The sequence below is a fragment of the Coregonus clupeaformis genome, chromosome 21, assembly GCF_020615455.1.
Source record: "Coregonus clupeaformis isolate EN_2021a chromosome 21, ASM2061545v1, whole genome shotgun sequence".
Taxonomy (NCBI): domain Eukaryota; kingdom Metazoa; phylum Chordata; class Actinopteri; order Salmoniformes; family Salmonidae; genus Coregonus; species Coregonus clupeaformis.
In genome coordinates this window covers 57,125,057-57,143,803 of record NC_059212.1, presented here as the reverse complement: position 1 = coordinate 57,143,803, position 18,747 = coordinate 57,125,057, and the positions used below count along the sequence as shown (strand labels likewise).

At 44.3% G+C, this 18,747-nt stretch overlaps 1 protein-coding gene and 1 pseudogene across 1 annotated transcript; both read left to right on the top strand.

The window, feature by feature from the left end:
- Positions 1-4,470: 4,470 nt before the first annotated feature.
- On the top strand, positions 4,471-5,787 carry LOC123481554 (annotated as a pseudogene).
- Positions 5,788-14,214: 8,427 nt separating this feature from the next.
- LOC121535728 (zinc finger protein 227-like) lies at positions 14,215-17,049 on the top strand. The gene is made up of 3 exons (XM_041842987.2): positions 14,215-14,717; positions 15,083-15,213; positions 15,580-17,049. The coding sequence occupies exons 1-3, from the start codon at positions 14,441-14,443 to the stop codon at positions 16,849-16,851; spliced, it is 1,680 nt and encodes a 559-aa protein (XP_041698921.1). The 5' UTR covers positions 14,215-14,440; the 3' UTR covers positions 16,852-17,049.
- The last annotated feature ends 1,698 nt before the right edge of the window (positions 17,050-18,747 follow it).

The following is an 18,747-nucleotide window of genomic DNA, read 5'->3' as shown; positions in this document are numbered from 1 at the left end:
TCCTCCTCCACCGGAGTGCAGCCTTCGATACTATCTCCCATCCACTCTTCATGGAATGACTGGCTGGTGTTGGTGTCATGGGTGTTGCACTCTCCTAGTTTTCCTCCTAACTCACTGACCGTCAACAGTTTGTGCAACTGAAATATCACAGATCAAGTTCACTTCCACTGCTATGCTGATAACACCCAGCTCTACCTCTCCACCAAACCCACCACTCCCCTCCCTACCACCTCCCTCATCAGCTGCCTTTAAGACATCTGGAGCTGGATGAGCATGAACCCCCTCAAACTTACCAGCAACAAGACAGAGGTCATGCTCACCGGCTACAAATCCACTCTCTCCAAACAGCACAACCTCAGCATAGATGGTTTTCTGGTCCTCTGTCAACACAAATTAAAAGCTTTAGTGTCACCCTGGACAGTTCCCTCTCATTCAACCCCACATAAAAACCATCACCAGGACAGCATTCTTTCTTCACCTCTGCAATATCTCCAGGCTCCGTCCCTCACTGTCGCAATCCAGCACCGAAACACTCATCCATGCCCTCGTCACTACCCGTTTGGACTATTGCAACACTCTCCCTCCCAAACTCACCAACAGACTTCAACTGGTCCAGAACTCTGCTGCCAGAATCCTCACCTGCACCAGATCAACCGAACACATCCCACCAATCAACACTGGCTCCCTGTGCAATCCTGTATTAACTTTAAGACACTCCTTCTCACCTACAAAGCCCTCCACAACCTGGCACCCACCTACCTCTCTGACCTTTTCCCAGCCTATGCCCCCCTCCCGCTTCCTCCACTGGTCTCGTCACCCCCATTTCGCCTCTCCACCATGGGTGCCCGGGCCTTCAGCTGCTGTGCACCCAGGCTCTAGAATGCACTCCCCCCACACATAGAACATGCAGACACATACAACATTCTCATTCAAAAACATATTTAAAACACATCTCTTTAAGGATGCCTATAACCTATGGTCTATGATTGACTCTGTCTTACCCCCCCCCCCCTTCTGTGCCATCTCAGTATACCTATTGTGGCAGACCAGGGGGTTTGATCTAAACGTTTACACAGATCAGACACAAGTGTGATACCTCAGTTTCAAGGGTGTTTATTTAAAACAAAGTAAAGAAAACAGGTCACCTCCAGGAGACCTCTTCCGGGTTACCGTCTTCTGGGCTCCGGGGAACGCTGTCTCCTCTGGGGTAGAACACCGAGCCCCTCGGTTCTAGCAGACCGTGAGGACATCTATCCGGTAGCAACCTCTCACTACCTCCAACCTCTCTCCTGTTCCGCTCTCCTGGCAGCTTTATGGGCCCCTTACGGCTAGTGAGCAATCAGCCCCTTGATTACGCACCAGCCCCAATTAGTCCTGGCCGGAGGACCCGTCAAGACATGGCACGTCCAGCAGAGGGACCCACCGCCGTGTGATGTAGACTCCGTCTGTCACCAGGCCTCGACGAGTCTCCCCCTGGTGGCTTGTCCGTGGTACGCCACACTGTGTATCCCTATGTGTCTCCCCCCAACCCCCACCCTTACCCTAAACTGGGTCTGTATCCTCTACCCAACCCCTCCCTCCTCTTTTTATCTGACCTGTTTCGTCTGGTCCTTTGATTTAAATTGTACTTTGATTGATGCACTTGATTTTATGTAGGCCTACTTTTAGTGTAAGATGTCCTTGAGTACCCTGAAAGGCGTCCGCCAAATATAATGTATTATTATTATGAGGCAGAGTAGATGATATGGTGATGGTGTCTGTAAAAATACTAAACTGATGAAGAGTGACAAACTTTGTGCCTTTAGGTTGATACTGGTGTTTTATAGGCCAGGTACTCAAGCAAAATACACAACAAAATTTAACATTAACAAACAAAGGGCAAACAATTCACACAATGAAACAATGAATGCGCACAAATTAGTGGGAGACGGAGAGGCGTTCTGGAGAGAGACATGCCTATTGCGTCTTCGCCACAAACCCCTTCCCTTCTTGTGTTGACATTTTAAATTAGGGATGTCATTTTTGAAAATACTAAGCTGTAGTGTAGACCACAACACAATTATCGCATTCTGTCTTCTCCCTACAGTTTTCAGCCATGGAATACCTCATGTGAAAATCCTGACGCTGTGTTTTAACGTTTAGAAACCTCAATAATCATCGCTTGTGATATGGCTTTCGAAAAATATGGCCCTTATCTTTCACCAGCAAGAAAGAATCCTTCAAATAAAAAAGATACACTTACTGTAGCAGTTACAGATCCATACAGCTATGGGCGCCTCCATCTGAGGAAACTACACTTCCTGAATTACGTTTACACACAGGTCTTGGGAGCACGCTAGATCGCTAATAAGCACAGATGGCCGCCTCTTGTCTTCCGTAAACAAGCGCTGTAATATGGAGATATGGCCATGTGGGAACACTAACCCTATCAAAAAAGGTGTGTATCAATTTAACCTTCAGTTTTTCATTCTCACTGATATGAAAGATAAGGTCCTTATGCTTCCAAAACCGTACCGCGTTTATGTTCAGATTGGGTGTCAGGGATCTTAAAAAACTTCCCCATACAGAAGAAGCCTTAGTCCAATGACTTAGTCTATGTGTAATGTAATGGAACTGAGAGTCATGATCGATGGCAAAATTCCCTGCCAGAAAAGTCACCAAAAAAATATTATTTTGGATCCGATACAGACCAGACCCAATTTGGATCCGGTTCACCCTCATCTCTGACATATTTTGGGTCGATCCACCTCGGATCGGTATTGATATATTTTTTAAATGACCGGGTCCTGTAGGTGTCGGATGGGAATTTCACAGATCCAATTCGGTTCAGATCTCAATTTTGGGATACGAGAAGACCTCAAATCTGTAGGGTTAGATGGTGGTGATAATTTTTTCCCCCATTACCTTTTCCCATTTTTTTATTTGTGACAAAATGTGCAATTCACACTCCAACCTGTGGAAGGCAGCAATACCGCAACACAGTATCTAGTCTGCGGGAAACGCACACGAAGAAATTAACGGATTTGAACAGTGACCAAGAATAATTAACACGTTAGCCTTTTTATTGTTATTATTTAAACGTATATTAACACCTTGGAACTCAAAATATGACTAATTGAACTGCAAAGCATCACATACTTACCGCATGTAGTGTTTCATTCGCGTTGGAGACAGGACTTGGTTGATAGATGTTATCTAGGAAACGCTAGTTGTCTAGCTGCTAACAATGGCTAACTCTAACTGTATGGTTTTTCACACTCAAATAGCCTCCATCATGGAGGTGCTAGCGAATGCAGCCGTGGCAGAGATCTGTAAACTCGTAGACGACGACTATGCAGTGTTTCGTTTGGAAATAACTCAAAGCCAGAAAGAAAACAGGACATTGCGGAGGAAACTACTGGAAGTTAAGGTGGCACGGGAGCGCGCAGAGAGGACATTGCGAGAGCGCGTCCTCGCCAGTCGTCCCAGCAGTATCAAGATCCTCGACAGATACAGAGGAATAGCAAGAGGTACATTTTGCAGAAGGCCGAGGCTGCGCGGCCTGTCGCCGTTCATGTAACAGTGCAGTGCCTGTCGCCCCGTTCACCTCTGCACGTGTTCAGATGTGTGACACAGAATTGGTTCTTGGTCAGTTTTTAGATAGCTAATCAGGGGAATTATTGCATACTATCATGTGCAAAGACACAATATCATATTCTAACAAGATTCTTCATTTACTGCATTTCCTATTATTTACTCAATGAAAACAATGTGATGCATGGATAATAATACATCAATTAATAATTAGTATATCATGAAGTTATGAGAAGTGTTACCTTACATCCTTGCCAATTCTAGGGTACAATATACCGTTGAGCATTGACAGTAGCTAACTTAACCACCTCTTTTACCCCAATCACTCTCTCAGGTGAAGGACATCTCACTGGAGGACACAGGAGCTTTGTGAAGACAGCGGCACACAATACATGGAGAGATGACCAACCAATCACTGTTGATGAGGGAGTGGAACCTCAACCCAGCACGTTATCATGATAGAGGTTAGTGGAATAGTGTTGCATTAAAAATTATTAGGTACTTTGTATATCAAATGTGGCTGTTTATTTCAGAAAGGCTACCCTTAGGTATTCACTTGCTTGCATGTAAATCCTCATTTATCTGCCATAGGGGAGCTTGTGAGACTTCTCTACGACATTGTTATCCAATACAACTCATGTACCGGTAATAACCCTCTCTCTTCTTGTGTCAGTCTGCAGATGTAGAGGCTGCAGGTCCTGGAAGATCGTCTCTGGTCAAGCAGGAGAGGACTGAAGGAGAGCACCCACGACACAGCAGAGACATCCAGACTGGAGCACGGCTGTACTGGTGACCCCTGCAGCTACGGATCACCTATCCACCGCCGTGCCCCAGCCCAGGGACGCGATGCAGCATCACGGAGGTCAGTGGGAACGCCAACGCCGCCCTCAAGTCAGAGATGGACACAGAGACTTTAGTTTTAAAACAAAGGCTTTTACACACAGGATCTGACCACAGGTCAGACCCAGAGAGACTGGGCTGTCCACTTGCTTCCGGCTCAGAGTATTTACTTCACGGTAACCCGAGACCGAGGACGGTTCATTCCCATCGGGACTCAGGTGACACTATAGAGACTGGCAATGATCCGTCTTGTTCTTACACAACAGAGATTGACCCTGACAACATGCCCTTAGGTTTAGAGACACAGACTGATCTGTCTAGAGCGGATTGGAACCAGTACAGTAGTAGTGTATACTCTGAAGGGTGCCTAGATAAGAAAGGGGAGGTTATAGTGGTAGATGAGTTGACTGTGAAAGTGGAGGACGACACTCCTCTGACATGGAATGTAGACGAGACTCACTTAGGAGAAGGACACTCACAAGGCAGAGATTTCTTAGATTACAGGGGAAGCTTAAAGACGAATCTAAATGTCGCCACCCATTCCCCTTTACACGCGTTCAGGGATCGCGACTCAGTGTCCACGTCGATGGCACCTTCCGATTCACATGGCAGTGTCTTTTTCGATCAGGTATTGAACTCAAACGACAGGGCTAGAGCCCAGGCTCAGGGAGGGGGAGCCACATCAGGTAATAGTAAAGAGAAACGGTTCCTCTGCATGTTCTGCAACAAAGGCTTCAGCTGCCCCCCAGAAGGTGGAGCTCCACCAGAGGGTCCACACAGGGGTGAAACCCTTCAGCTGCCCCCCAGTGTCACATGCGCTTCGCCCTGGCTGGCAACCTGAAGAGACACCAGAGGGTCCACACAGGGGAGAAACCCTTCAGCTGCCCCCAGTGTGAGAAGAGGTTCTCCCAGGCTGGTGACCTGAAGAGGCACCAGAGGGTCCACACAGGGGAGAAACCCTTCAGCTGTACCCAGTGTCACATGCGCTTCGCCCTGGCTGGCAACCTGAAAATGCACCTGAAGGTCCACACGGGAGAAAAGCCGTTTGCCTGTACACACTGCGGAAAGAGTTTCTCAGAGAGGAGCTACCTCAGTATACACCTGCAGAAAAACCATTCCACTCTATAACATAGAAAGGAACCATTCCACTCGATAGCTTCTGATGTTTAGATCAAACCCTGCATTAAAGACAAAGTTAAACTAATATTGTTGTCAGCGGAAAATATCCACAGTTTCATTTGGAATAACGACTGTAACAGATTTCAGTTTTGAATATTGCATCCAGGCATTGTGTGATATACACTACGTGAGAATGCTAATCATTGACTACAGCTCAGCGTTCAATACCATAGTGCTCTCAAAGCTCATCACTAAGCTAAGGACCCTGGGACTAAACATCTCCCTCTGCAACTGGATCCTGGACTTCCTGACGGGCCACCCCCAGGTGGTAAGGGTAGGTAACAACACATCTGCCATGCTGATGCTCAACACGGGGGCCCCTCAGGGGTGCGTGCTCAGCCCCTCCTGTACTCCCTGTTCACCCTTGACTGCATGGCCAGGCCTGACTCCAACACCATCATTAAGTTTTCCGACAACGCAACAGTGGTAGGCCTGATCACCGACAATGATGAGACAGCCTATAGGGAGGAGGTCAGAGACCTGGCCATGTGGTGCCAGGATAACAACCTCTTCCTCAACGTGATCAAGACAAAGGAGATGATTGTGGACTACAGGAAAAAAAAGTGGACTGAGCACACCCCCATTCTCATCGATGAGGCTGTAGTGGAACAGGTTGAAAGCTTGAAGTTCCTTGGTGTCTACATCACCAACAAACTATCATGGTCCAAACACACCAAGACAGTCGTGAAGAGGGCACGACAAAGCCTATTCCACCTCAGGAGACTGAAAATATTTGGCATGGGTCCTCAGATCCTCAAAAAGTTATACAGCTGCACCATCGAGAGCATCCTGACTGGTTGCATTACTGCCTGGTATGGCAACTGCTCGGCCTCCGACCGCAAGGCACTACAGAGGGTAGTGCGTACGGCCCAGTACATCACTGGGGCCAAGCTTCCTGCCATCCAGGACCTCTATACATTACATTTACGTCATTTAGCAGACGCTCTTATCCAGAGCGACTTACAAATTACCAGGCGGTGTCAGAGGAAGACCCTATAAATTGTCAAAGACTCCAGCCACCCTAGTCATAGACTGTTCTCTCTGCTGCCACATGGCAAGCGGTACCGGAGCGCCAAGTCTAGATCCAAAAGGCTTCTTAACAGCTTCTACCCCCCAAGCCATAAGACTCCTGAACAGCTAATCAAATGGCTACCCGGACTATTTGCATTGTCCACCCCACCCCCTCTTTTACGCTGCTGCTACTCTGTTTATTATCTATGCATAATCACTTTAACTCTACCCACATATACATATTACCTCAATTACCTCGACTAACCAGTGCCCCGCACATTGACTCTGTACCGGTACCCCCGTATGTAGCCTGCCTACTTTTATTTTATTTTACTGCTGCTCTTTAATTATTCTTATTTTTTATTATCTATTTTTTACTTAACACTGTCTTTCTTAAAACTGCATTGTTGGTTAAGGGCTTGTAAGTAAGCATTTCACTGTAAGGTCTACACTTGTTGCATTCAGTGCATGTGGCAAATAAAATTTGATTTGATTTGTATGAAACATTAAGAACACCTTAATATTGAGTTGTACCCCCCCTTTTTGCCCTCAGCACAGACTCAATTCGTCGGGACATAGACTCTACAAGATATCGATAGCATTCCACAGTGATGCTGGCCTATGTTGACTCCAATGCTTCCCACAGTTGTGTCAAGTTCGCTGGATGTCCTTTGTGGTGGACCATTCTTGATACCCATCAGCATTGCAGTTCTTGACACAAACCGGTGCGCCTGGCACCTACTACCATACCCCGTTTAAAGGCACTTACATATTTTGCCTTGCCCCTTCACCCTCTGTATGGCACACATACACAATCCCGGTCTCCATTGCCTTGAGGCTTGAAATACAATGTTGTTGATCCATCCTCAGTTTTCTCATATCACAACCATTAAATCCCAGAGCAGTTTCTTTCCTCTCCGGCAACTGAGTTAGGAAGGACGCCTGTATCTTTGTAGTGACTGGGTGTATTGATGCACCATCCAAATTATAATTAATAACTTCACCGTGCTCAAAAGGATATTCAGCATCTGCTTTTTATTTTTTATTTTATTCTACCAATCGGTGTCCTTCTTTGCAAGGCATTGAAAAACCCTCCCTGGTCTTTGTGGTTGAATCTGTGCTTGAAATTCACTACTCGATTGAGGGACCTTACAGATAATTCTGTGTGGGGTAGTCATTCAAAAATCATGTTAACCACTTAATGAACACAGAATGAGTCCATGCAAGTTATTATGCGATTTGTTAAGCACATTTTCACTCCTGAACTTATTTAGACTTGCCATAACAAAGGGGTTGAATACATATTGACTCAAGACATTTCAGCTATTAATTTAAAGAATGTTCTAACAATTGACATTATGGGGTATTATGTGTAGATCAGTGACACAAATCTCAATTTACTACATTTTAAATTCAGGCTGTAACAACAAAATGTAGCCGAGGAGACAAAAATTTACTTTGCTTGGGAAGTAATCTAATTCTGTCACTATCGATTTGTTAATATTAACTTTCTGTACAACAGAAGATTAGAACAGAACATTTTCTGTGTTGGTAGGCCTACTCTGTTTGGGGTGGAAAGGTATAGGCCTAACTTTTGAAAGTACCATGCTCAGATTCCTAATGACGTCCCAGATTAAATTATTTGCAAACAGGGACAGTTTTGTTGCAAACAAGACACACTGATTTGGCATTGGAAAAATATGATAAGATGAACACATAGGTCTATCTCTCTGTCCATTCTTAGCCTGTAATTTCAGTAATTTGTTTGGTATTAAAAAATATTCTGCTAATATGTAAAAGGACATAGAATTGCATGACATTTAAAACAATTCTTTGAACTGCAAATATGATGATAGATTCATGCAATGCTTTTACTATAAAGGAGATCTTTGCAACCCCTACTCTTGTCCACGGTGGTCTGTGAGCCCACAACCTTCTGGCCCGCAGCCCTTTGCGCTATCACAATTCCTGCGTTGCCGTGTAATGCTTACAGGACGAAAAACCGTTTCTAAAACTGCATATCTAAGGCTCTGGTCTGTCCAAGAAGTGAGGGTAAACGGTAGTCATGGTATGTGCTATCCACTTATTATTTTGGATATAGGGGAGGGTCAACGTTTTTTTCCCTCTCCAAGCATTCAGGTAGGGTTTAGGTCAAATATATTTTGCTGAAGGGAGGGCTATACATTTTCATTTCAGAGTAGTCCGATTTTCTCCATGTAACCCTTATTATGAATAACGTTCACTCCCTAAAGTTACTTTGAAAAAAGTAGTTCACTACATCCAAACTACTTTGTGATAAATTATCAGATCTAAATCGGAAATGTCAGACTACAAATTGCAAGAACAGATCATTCTGGAGTCAGACGTTAACAGAATGTGTAGTTTAGCCTATTAAACACTCTAAATATGTTTTAAGTGAGAATTAGGCAGGCCTGATGCCGAAAAACAAAAGGAAATGCTTGCCTACTTAACCCATATTTTCTTTTTGCAAAAAAATGTAATTAACTACTGAAAACACTACCAAGATTTTAATTTAGTTCAACTACCACCAAGCTACTGCAAAATGTAATTAAATTACTAGTTGAACTACATGTAGTTCACTACTCCCCAACACTGCATATCACATCAAAATAATTGCACAAATGCTAAATATACACTTACTGTATGTATACTGTTTTAACCGGTTTTAACACAGCTGCAGTGACAACACGTTTGTGGAGTCCGTCTTAATTTTACACACAGGTGTTCGGAGAGGCATATACAGTGGGGATAACAAGTATTTGATACACTGCCGATTTTGCAGGTTTTCCTACTTACAAAGCATGTAGAGGTCTGTCATTTTTATCATAGGTACACATCAACTGTGAGAGACGGAATCTAAAACAAAAATCCAGAAAATCACATTGTATGATTTTTAAGTAATTAATTTGCATTTTATTGCATGACATAAGTATTTGATCACCTACCAACCAGTAAGAATTCCGGCTCTCACAGACCTGTTAGTTTTTCTTTAAGAAGCCCTCCTGTTCTCCACTCATTACCTGTATTAACTGCACCTGTTTGAACTCGTTACCTGTATAAAAGACACCTGTCCACACACTCAATCAAACAGACTCCAACCTCTCCACAATGGCCAAGACCAGAGAGCTGTGTAAGGACATCAGGGGATACAATTGTAGACCTGCACAAGGCTGGGATGGGCTACAGGACATAGGCAAGCAGCTTGGTGAGAAGGCAACAACTGTTGGCGCAATTATTAGAAAATGGAAGAAGTTCAAGATGACGGTCCAATCACCCTCGGTCTGGGGCTCCATGCAAGATCTCACCTCGTGGGGCATCAATGATCATGAGGAAGGTGAGGGATCAGCCCAAACTACGCGGCAGGACCTGGTCAATGACCTGAAGAGAGCTGGGACCACAGTCTCAAAGAAAACCATTAGTAACACACTACGCCAGGGTTCTTCAATTCCGGTCCTGGAGGGCCGAAACACTTCTGTTTTTTATTTCTACCTGGTAGTTAATTGCACTCACCTGGTGTCCCAGGTCTGAATTAGCCCCTGATTAGGAGAGGATGAAAAACAGGAGGTGTTTCGGCCCTCCAGGACCAGAATTGAAAACCCTGCACTACGCCGTCATGGATTAAAATCCTGCAGCGCAGCAAGGTCCCCCTGCTCAAGCCAGCGCATGTCCAGGCCCGTCTGAAGTTTGCCAATGACCATCTGGATGCTTTTAAGTAGGAAACCCTGCAAAATCGGCAGTGTATCAAATACTTGTTCTCCCCACTGTAGCTAATTTGCACGGTACGCCTCTGTCTTCCACTCCATCTTCCAAGCGCTGTAATATGGAAACATGGAGGTGTGGGAACCCTAACCCTATAAAGGTGTAGTCATTTAAAATGTGTATTATTATTACTCGCTGACATTAAAGATACGTTCCTTATGTTTCCAAATCCGTACCTCAAGCGATGAATTTTAACATTCAGAATGAATGCATTGGGGGCGCTTAACAAAACTCCCCTTCCCAGAATAAACTATCGCCAATAGGCGCTAAAGATAGTTAAGCCCAAGGGTGAGTTAGTCGACTGGGATCCCCCCAGTGAGTAGGCCTGAAGAGAGAGATCCAGAGAGAATGCATAAGGTAGGATTTCTTGTGTTTATTTCTATGCTTATTAATTGTACTGCACTGATGGAGCGTAGATCCCAGAAAATAGATGTGGGAGTGACAGCAGCAGAGACATTTTTGGGTGTAAGAGATTTGAGTCCAGAGGAGCTACAGGGGGTTTTAAGAGAAGGGGTTCCGTCCTCCAAGGCTCTTGGCTTGGAGTAGGATCTGGTAGGGCTAAAGTATTGGGATAGGGCCTGTGTTTTTGTGGGGGTATAGTGGTGTATATCTGTAGGGTTTGATGCTGGTGCGATTCATTTTTTCCCCCTTTCTCCTTTTTTTGTGTTACAATGTGCAATTCACACTCTGGCCTATAAGAGCGCAATACACAAGTGTCTAATCCCCCTATACCTGTGTTGTTGGTTGAAATGGGGGAGGTTCCATTGAGGCTGGGAGGAGCTAACCGGGCCATGTGCTACTGCATGACTCAACTCACCCCACAAGGTGTCTGTTGGGAGAGGCATGGGGAGGTGAGGGAACTGGAGTGAGAAGAGGTAGGCCAAGCTATGTGACCCAAGTGCAGGAATGGGGGGAGGAATTAGGAATGGGAGGAGGAATTAGGAATGGGAGGTCTGGAAGTGGGGGCCCCTGTCTGCTGGCCATGTGTTCCTCGGTGGCTGTTGCCAGAGCCTGGTGTTGACATGACCATTCTTGGTGAAATAAGGGCTGAGGACTGCGGAAAGCCTTCTGTGGTGGTTGAGGCGCATATGCAGTGGGTATGGGGTCCATACTTGCGGATCTTCAAGAGACCCAGGCAGTGGGAGAACAGGGTTTGGGATACATGTTCCCCGGTTTCAAATACACCAGGGTAGGCGACTGTCTGATGGAGCTTCAATCTTCTCTGCTGAAATTCTAGCACCAGTGTGGGGATTGGGATGGGTGGAAGAAGTAGGGCCTAAAATGATAATTGTGTGTCCAGACTGCTACTAGCCTGGTTGTGCTGAGAGAAGGGAAGTCAAAGGTACGCCCAGACCTGATAAGAGCTGTTGATGGCACTTTATAGGGTGGGGCAGAAAGGGTGTAAAGTAGGTTTTCTGTTGGTCCCAGCCAACGTTCCCTCTAAGCTGCGTGCATGCGCAGCCGTGCACCTCCTTCAGGACTGCTACACAGAAGAAATGCCAGCCCGCGCACAGAGACGCACCGAAATTGAACTTCACAGTGCCCCATTAGTTTGCACTGTATATCAACATAATATCAGCCCCTTTTCAATGCAACAAAACAAAACAAATCTAACTTTGCAAGATTGAGTCTGTGATTTTATTGCAGGCAGAGCCAGAGCACATAGGAGTAGAATTATATTGACTGGTAGCCCACAAGCACAGGTATGGACTATGCATTTGGGGCCCAGGGGCACCAACCTCTGGGGGGATTGGAGAGAATCAGCTAACTTACTGCATTTCAACACATTTTACCATGGTGTAGAGAGAAAACTGTGCAGTTTTATACTGCTATTCTACACATTTTGTCATGAGGCTAAGAGAAAATGCTAATTTCTTGCAATTCTACCACAGAGTAGACTAATACCGGACTGCACTCTGGTCAAAGAGTGATGACAGACACAGAATCCCAGTCTAGGTGTGTTAATGATGAAACAGAGTATACATGTGGTCTGTGTACAGAGGGGAAAAAGGATAAAAGAGAAAATTACTACAATGTAAATTCAATGAACAATATTACATTAAAGGTGCAATATGCAGAAATCGCTCTGCCATTTCCTGGTTGCTAAAATTCTAATAGTTCTCCTAATTTCAGTTTAGGTGACAAAACAAGCAATGTATAGTGTAGAGAATCATTGTACCATCTAAACCGCTATGAAATACCTTTTCAATAACCAAAAATATTGTATTTTCAGCTGTTTGAAGCTGGTGTACAAAACCGAAAGTAAAAGACACAGAAAATGGGAAGCATTTAAATAGCACACATAGAACAGATCTACCGCTTCTTAGACTTGCGTTCAATGAGAATGACAGAGCTCTCACTCACATTTCAATGAGAATTTGGTAGGGTCGCACAAAAAGTTACTTATTGCAGCTTTAAATAGTAGTGTCAGCAATCTCTAGACACAATTTACAATAAGATAAAAAGAACACACCATAATTCCTCTCAGGAGAATTAACATTAGTTAAACCGACAGGTATAGGCTAATCACATAATAGTACAAAATGGTAAGAGAACTGGTGACGAAAGTTACCCCCTCTACATACAAATTACATATAACAACAGGAATATTATAAAGTGAAATAAGTATTTGTTCTGACTTACATTTGGTCAAAAATACACAAATATCCCGGCAAAGGAAAAACAGTCTGGTCTCCACAAAAGCCAACTGAAAACTGAGAAATAACCATTAATTCAGTTTTTATACTAACAACTGGTTACCATGGTGAATAATCCATTAATAATTGGTAGGACACATGAAAGGAAAGAGTTTATCAGAATCTCTAAATAAATACTGGCAGATCAATAAAATGTCCTTGTAGGTCTAATAAAATGTAGCTGGATTCTAAATTCAAATCTAAAGGGCTTTTATACACCCTGCATAATTTAAAAAGTTTAAAAGTCTCATGATGGAATGTAGGCCTCCTGCATTGAACACCACGTAGGCTAATGTAGGCTATATCATAGAAATGTGAAAATGTTATTGCTTCATTGGTTTTGTTATGCGCAAATAGCCACAATAGCCTATTGGATAGTTTAAAACTGTAACTTAAAGCGGGTACAGCATCGATTTTCACTGTAAATGCGCACAGGAAGTTGCACAGAATTCTCACAACATTCAAGTTTAAGCTCACACGACCTGAAATTTGCTCAGTGCCGCCAAAAAAAGAAGGGAACAGTGTTGGGGTAGGGGGAAATGAGGCAGATAAGGTAGTGAAGGCAGCTCTGAAGAGGGAGGAGGTAGATGTGTTGGTCCCATTAGGGGGGATGGAATGTAGGAGCATCATAGCCGAGGGGTTGACCCGTGAGTGGGAGAGAGAGGAGCGGGGAAGGCAGTTTTTCTCCATCTTGAATTCTGTGAGGAATGTCAGTAGGTATCAGGGGAGTGAAAGGAGGGATGGGGTGCTGTTGACAAGACTGAGGTTGGGTCATTGTGGATCGGGAAGTGGGTTATTGTTAGTGGGGAAACACCCATATGGGAAGTGTGAGGAATGTGGCAAGGTAGAGACTGAAGTATGTCCTGTTATATTTCTGGTGGTATGCTGAGGATAGGAATACATTTTTCTGTGAGCTGACTGAGTTGGGTAACCCCGTTTTCGCTTGTAACAATTTTGAGCTCAAATGATGGGCAAAGCGAAAAAAACAAGGAAGCTGTTATCGTTTCTCTATTCCACCGGCCTGCACCTACTGGTGTGAGGCTATTTTTTAAATGTATAATTCCCACCCCGACCTGAGAAAGGCAGCAATACGCAGTACACGGTCTTGTCGACCGGGAACGCACAAGAAGAAGACAGCGTCTAGTCTGCTGGAATATCAAAAGAAAAATAAGTAAACGGAAGTGAACAGTGACCAAGAACAATTTCCACGTTAGCGTTTTTATTATTGTTATTTAGACGTTTATTAAAACCCTGGAACTTAAAATGACTAATTTAACTTACCCCATGTAGTGTCTAATTCGGGTTAAGGACAGTACTTTGTTGATAGATGTTATCTCGGTAACGCTAGCTAACTGCTAACAATGGCTAACTGTATGGTTTTTCACACTCAAATAGCCTCCATCATGGAAGTGCTAGCAAATGCAGCCGTAGCAGAGATATGTAAACTCGTAGACGACGACTATGCAGTGTTTCGTTTGAAAATAACTCAAAGCCAGAAAGAAAACAGGGCATTGCGGAGGAAACTACTGGAACCGAAGGTAGCACGGGAGCGCGCAGAGAGGACAATGCGAGAGCGCGTCCTCGCCAGTCGTCCCAGCAGTGTCAAGATCCTCGACCGATACAGAGGAATGGCAAGAGGTACATTTTGCAGAAGACCTGCGCGGCCTGTGGCCGTTCATGTATAGCGCCTGTCGCCCCGTTCACCCCTGCACGTGTTCAGATGTGTAACCCAGAATTGGGTGTTGTTCAGTTTTTGGAGAATATGCAATAATTCGACTGATTTACTATATTGCGCAAAGACACTAATATTCTAATCAGATTCTTGATTTACTGCATTTCTTATTATTTACTGAATGAAAACAATGTGATGCAATACATAGTATATCAAGAAGTTATGAGAAGTGTTACCTTACATTCTTGCCATTTCTAGACAGTGTCCATAATGTACAATATAGTGACAGTAGCTAACCTAACCACCTCTTTTCCCCCAACCACTCTCTCAGGTGAAGGACATCTCACTGGAGGACACAGGAGCGTTGTGAAGCCAGCGGGACACAATACATGGAGAGATGACCAACCAATCACTGTTGATGAGGGGAGTGGAACCTCAACCCAGCACGTTCTCATGATAGAGGTTAGTGTAATAGTGCTGCATAAAAAATGAGTTACTTTGTCAATCCACAGTCCTCTGTAGCTCAGCTGGTAGAGCACGTAGTGGGTTCGATCCCCGGGACCACCCATACATAAAAATGTATGCACGCATGACTGTAAGTCGCTTTGGATAAAAGCGTCTGCTAAATGGCATATTATTATTATTATTATTATTATTATATTTAATCAAATGTGGCCATTTATTTCAGAAAGGCTACCCTTAGGTATTCACTTGCTTACATGTACATCCTCATTTATCTGCCATAGGGGAGCTTGTGAGACTTCCCTACAACATTGTTATCCAATTCAACTCATGTACCGTTAATAACCTCCTCGCTTCTTGTGTCAGTCTGCAGATGCAGAGGCTGCAGGTCCTGGAGGATTGTCTCTGGTCAATCTGGAGAGGTCTGAAGGAGAGGAGGACCCACGGCACAGCAGAGACATCCAGACTGGACCGGCTAGTCCACCCCCTGTAGCCACGGAGGACCCCACCACCCCCCCAGCGCAGCCCAGGATCAGACGCAGCATCACGGAGGTCAGTGGAAGGCCAGATGCCGTCCTCAAGTCAGAGACAGACACCAAGACTTTAACAGTAACACAAAGGCATTTACACACAGAGAAACTGGGGCTGGGGAGGCTGGGCTGTCCTCCTGCTCCCACCTCAGAATATTTACTTTACGATAACCCGAGCCCGAGGACGGTTTATTCCCATCGGGACTCAGGTGACGAGACTGGCAATAAACAGTCTTGTTCATACACTACAGAGATGGACCCTGGCAATATGCCCTTGGGTTTAGAAACACAAACTGGTCCATCTAGAGGGGACTGGAACCGGTACAGTAGTAGTGTATACTCTGAAGGGTGCCTAGATAAGAAAGGGGAGGGTCTGGTCGTAGATGAGGTGACTGTGAAAGTGGAGGACGACGTTCCTCCCACATGGAATGCACATAGTCACCTAGGAGACGGACTCTCACAGGGCAGAGATTTCTTAGATTACAGGGAAAGCTTAGAGACAAATCTAAATGTCGCGACCCACTCCCCTTTACCCACGTTCAGGGATCACGACCCAGTGACTACGTCGATGGGGCCTACCGATTCACACGGCCGCTTCCTTTTCGATCAGGTATTGAACTCAAACGACAAGGCTAGAGCGCAGGCTCCGGGAGGGGGAACCACATCAGGCAATAGTAAAGAGAAACGGTTCCTCTGCATGTTCTGTAACAAAGGCTTCAGTTGCTCCCAGAAGGTGGAGATCCACCAAAGGGTCCACACAGGGGAGAAACCCTTCAGCTGTACCCAGTGTCACATGTGCTTTGCAGAGGCTGGCAACCTGAAGAGGCACCAGAGGGTCCACACAGGGGTGAAACCCTTTAGCTGTACCCAGTGTCACATGCACTTCGCCCAGGCTGGCAGCCTGAAGAGGCACCAGAGGGTCCACACAGGGGAGAAACCCTATAGCTGCCCCCAATGTGAGAAGAGGTTCTCACGCCAGCATCAGCTGAAGATGCACCTGAAGGTCCACACAGGAGAGAGGCCGTTCGCATGTACACACTGCGGGAAGAGGTTCTCAGAGAGGAGCTGCCTGAGGATACACCAGCAGAAAAACCATTCCACTGTATAACATAGAAAGTAACCATTCCACTCGATAGCTTCTGACGTTTATATCAAACCTTGGTTTAATGACAAACTGGATGCATTTGGAATAACGAGAGTAACACATTTCATTGTTGAATATTCCTGTGTAGAATATTGGATCCAGACATTGTGTGATATACAGTATAAGGCACATATACAGTGCCTTCAGAAAGTATTCACACCCCTTGGCTTTTTCCACATTTTGTTGTGTTAGAAAATGGTATTATAATATATATATATATTTTTTTTTGCTTTTCCATATTTTGTTGTGTTACAAAGTGGGATAAAACATTTTGTCAATGATCTACACAAAATACTCTAATGTCAAAGTGGATTTTTTCTTCTTCTAACGTTTGTTTAAAAAAATATCACACTCTCTTTGTTAGATAAGTATTCAACCCCCTGAGTCAATACATGTTAGAATCACCTTTGGCAACGACTATAGCTGTGAGTCTTTATGGGTCTCTAAGAGCTTCCCACACCTGGATTGTGCAACATTTGCCGATTTTATTATTCTCAAAATTCTTCAAGCTCTGTCAAATTGGTTGTTGATCATTGCTAGACAACTATTTTCCAGGTGCTTAACTAAATTTTTTAATTTTTTATCCTGATAAACTCCCCAGTCCTTAACGATGACAAGCATACCCATAAGCCTAGGCGGAGAGTTCTGTAAATATTGTACATATTTGTACATAACTGTTTTTTGTTGCATTTTTATATTTATTTTGGTTTTGGGCTGCTCTAGGGTTTGATCAATATATCCTGTGGTCTTGACTCTCAGAGTTGCAAGATCGGGATAAAGTATTTTGGCTTGATAGCTAGCTAGCCAGCTGGCTGTTTCGATTCAAATAATGTGGTTTTTGTTTAATCTGTTTTGAAGTATTACAACAAGGACCGCAAGCTGTGTCCAGAGGAAGTTCAGGGAATGCTCCTAACCAACCACTGCTTAGATGTGGTGGCTTTTTGTGCGCTTTTCAGCAGCTGTGGCATCACCCAGGTGGGTGCTACATTCCTGGCAACGGAGGACCAGTACCAGAGAAGGGGCTCCAATGGAGTGACTGACCATTCAGAGAAGCAGGTGTGGTGGGCTGTTGAAGAGCTCCGGGCCTGTTTTTTCAGACTGTCTTTGTTTCATCTTGGCTGTCCCATCGATGCCCCCTCCACTGCCTTTCCACTGACCCTACAGCCCAAACTGCCTGAGGCTTTCAATCTCGATCATTTAAATGTTTTGTTTGTTTGACTTTTTATACACTTTGAGATTCTTTGAAAAGCACTATACAAAAAAAATGTATTCATTATTATCTGTAACCCAAGTATTCCTAGTAGGCTAGGTCTGCTGTGTAGGCCTACATGTTATGTTTGTAAATTGTTTGAGCCATTTATTTAAGAGGACCACAATGGAAATACGTTTTCAAACTTTTTTGTGTCATCTTCGATGATTTTAAATGCGTTATCCACGTGTGGTTGTATTGTGTTTTAAATGATCAAATAAATCTATCTATAACATGATGCAGTCACCACTATGCTTGAAAATATGGAGAGTGGTACTCAGTAATGTGTTGTATTGGATTTGCCCCAAACATAACACTGTATTCAGGACAAAAAGTGAATTGCTTTGCCACATTTTTTGCAGTATTACTTTAGTGCTTTGTTGCAAACAGGATGCATGTTTTTTTATTCTGTACAGGCAGCCTTCTTTTCACTATGCCAATTAGCTTAGTATTGTGGCATAATTACAATGTTGTTGATCCATCCTAAGTTTTCTCCTATCACAGCCATTAAACTCTGTAACTGTTTTAAAGTCACCATTGGCCTCATGGTGAAATCCCTGAGTGGTTTCCTTCCTCTCCGGCGACTGAGTTAGGAAGATGCCTGTATCTTT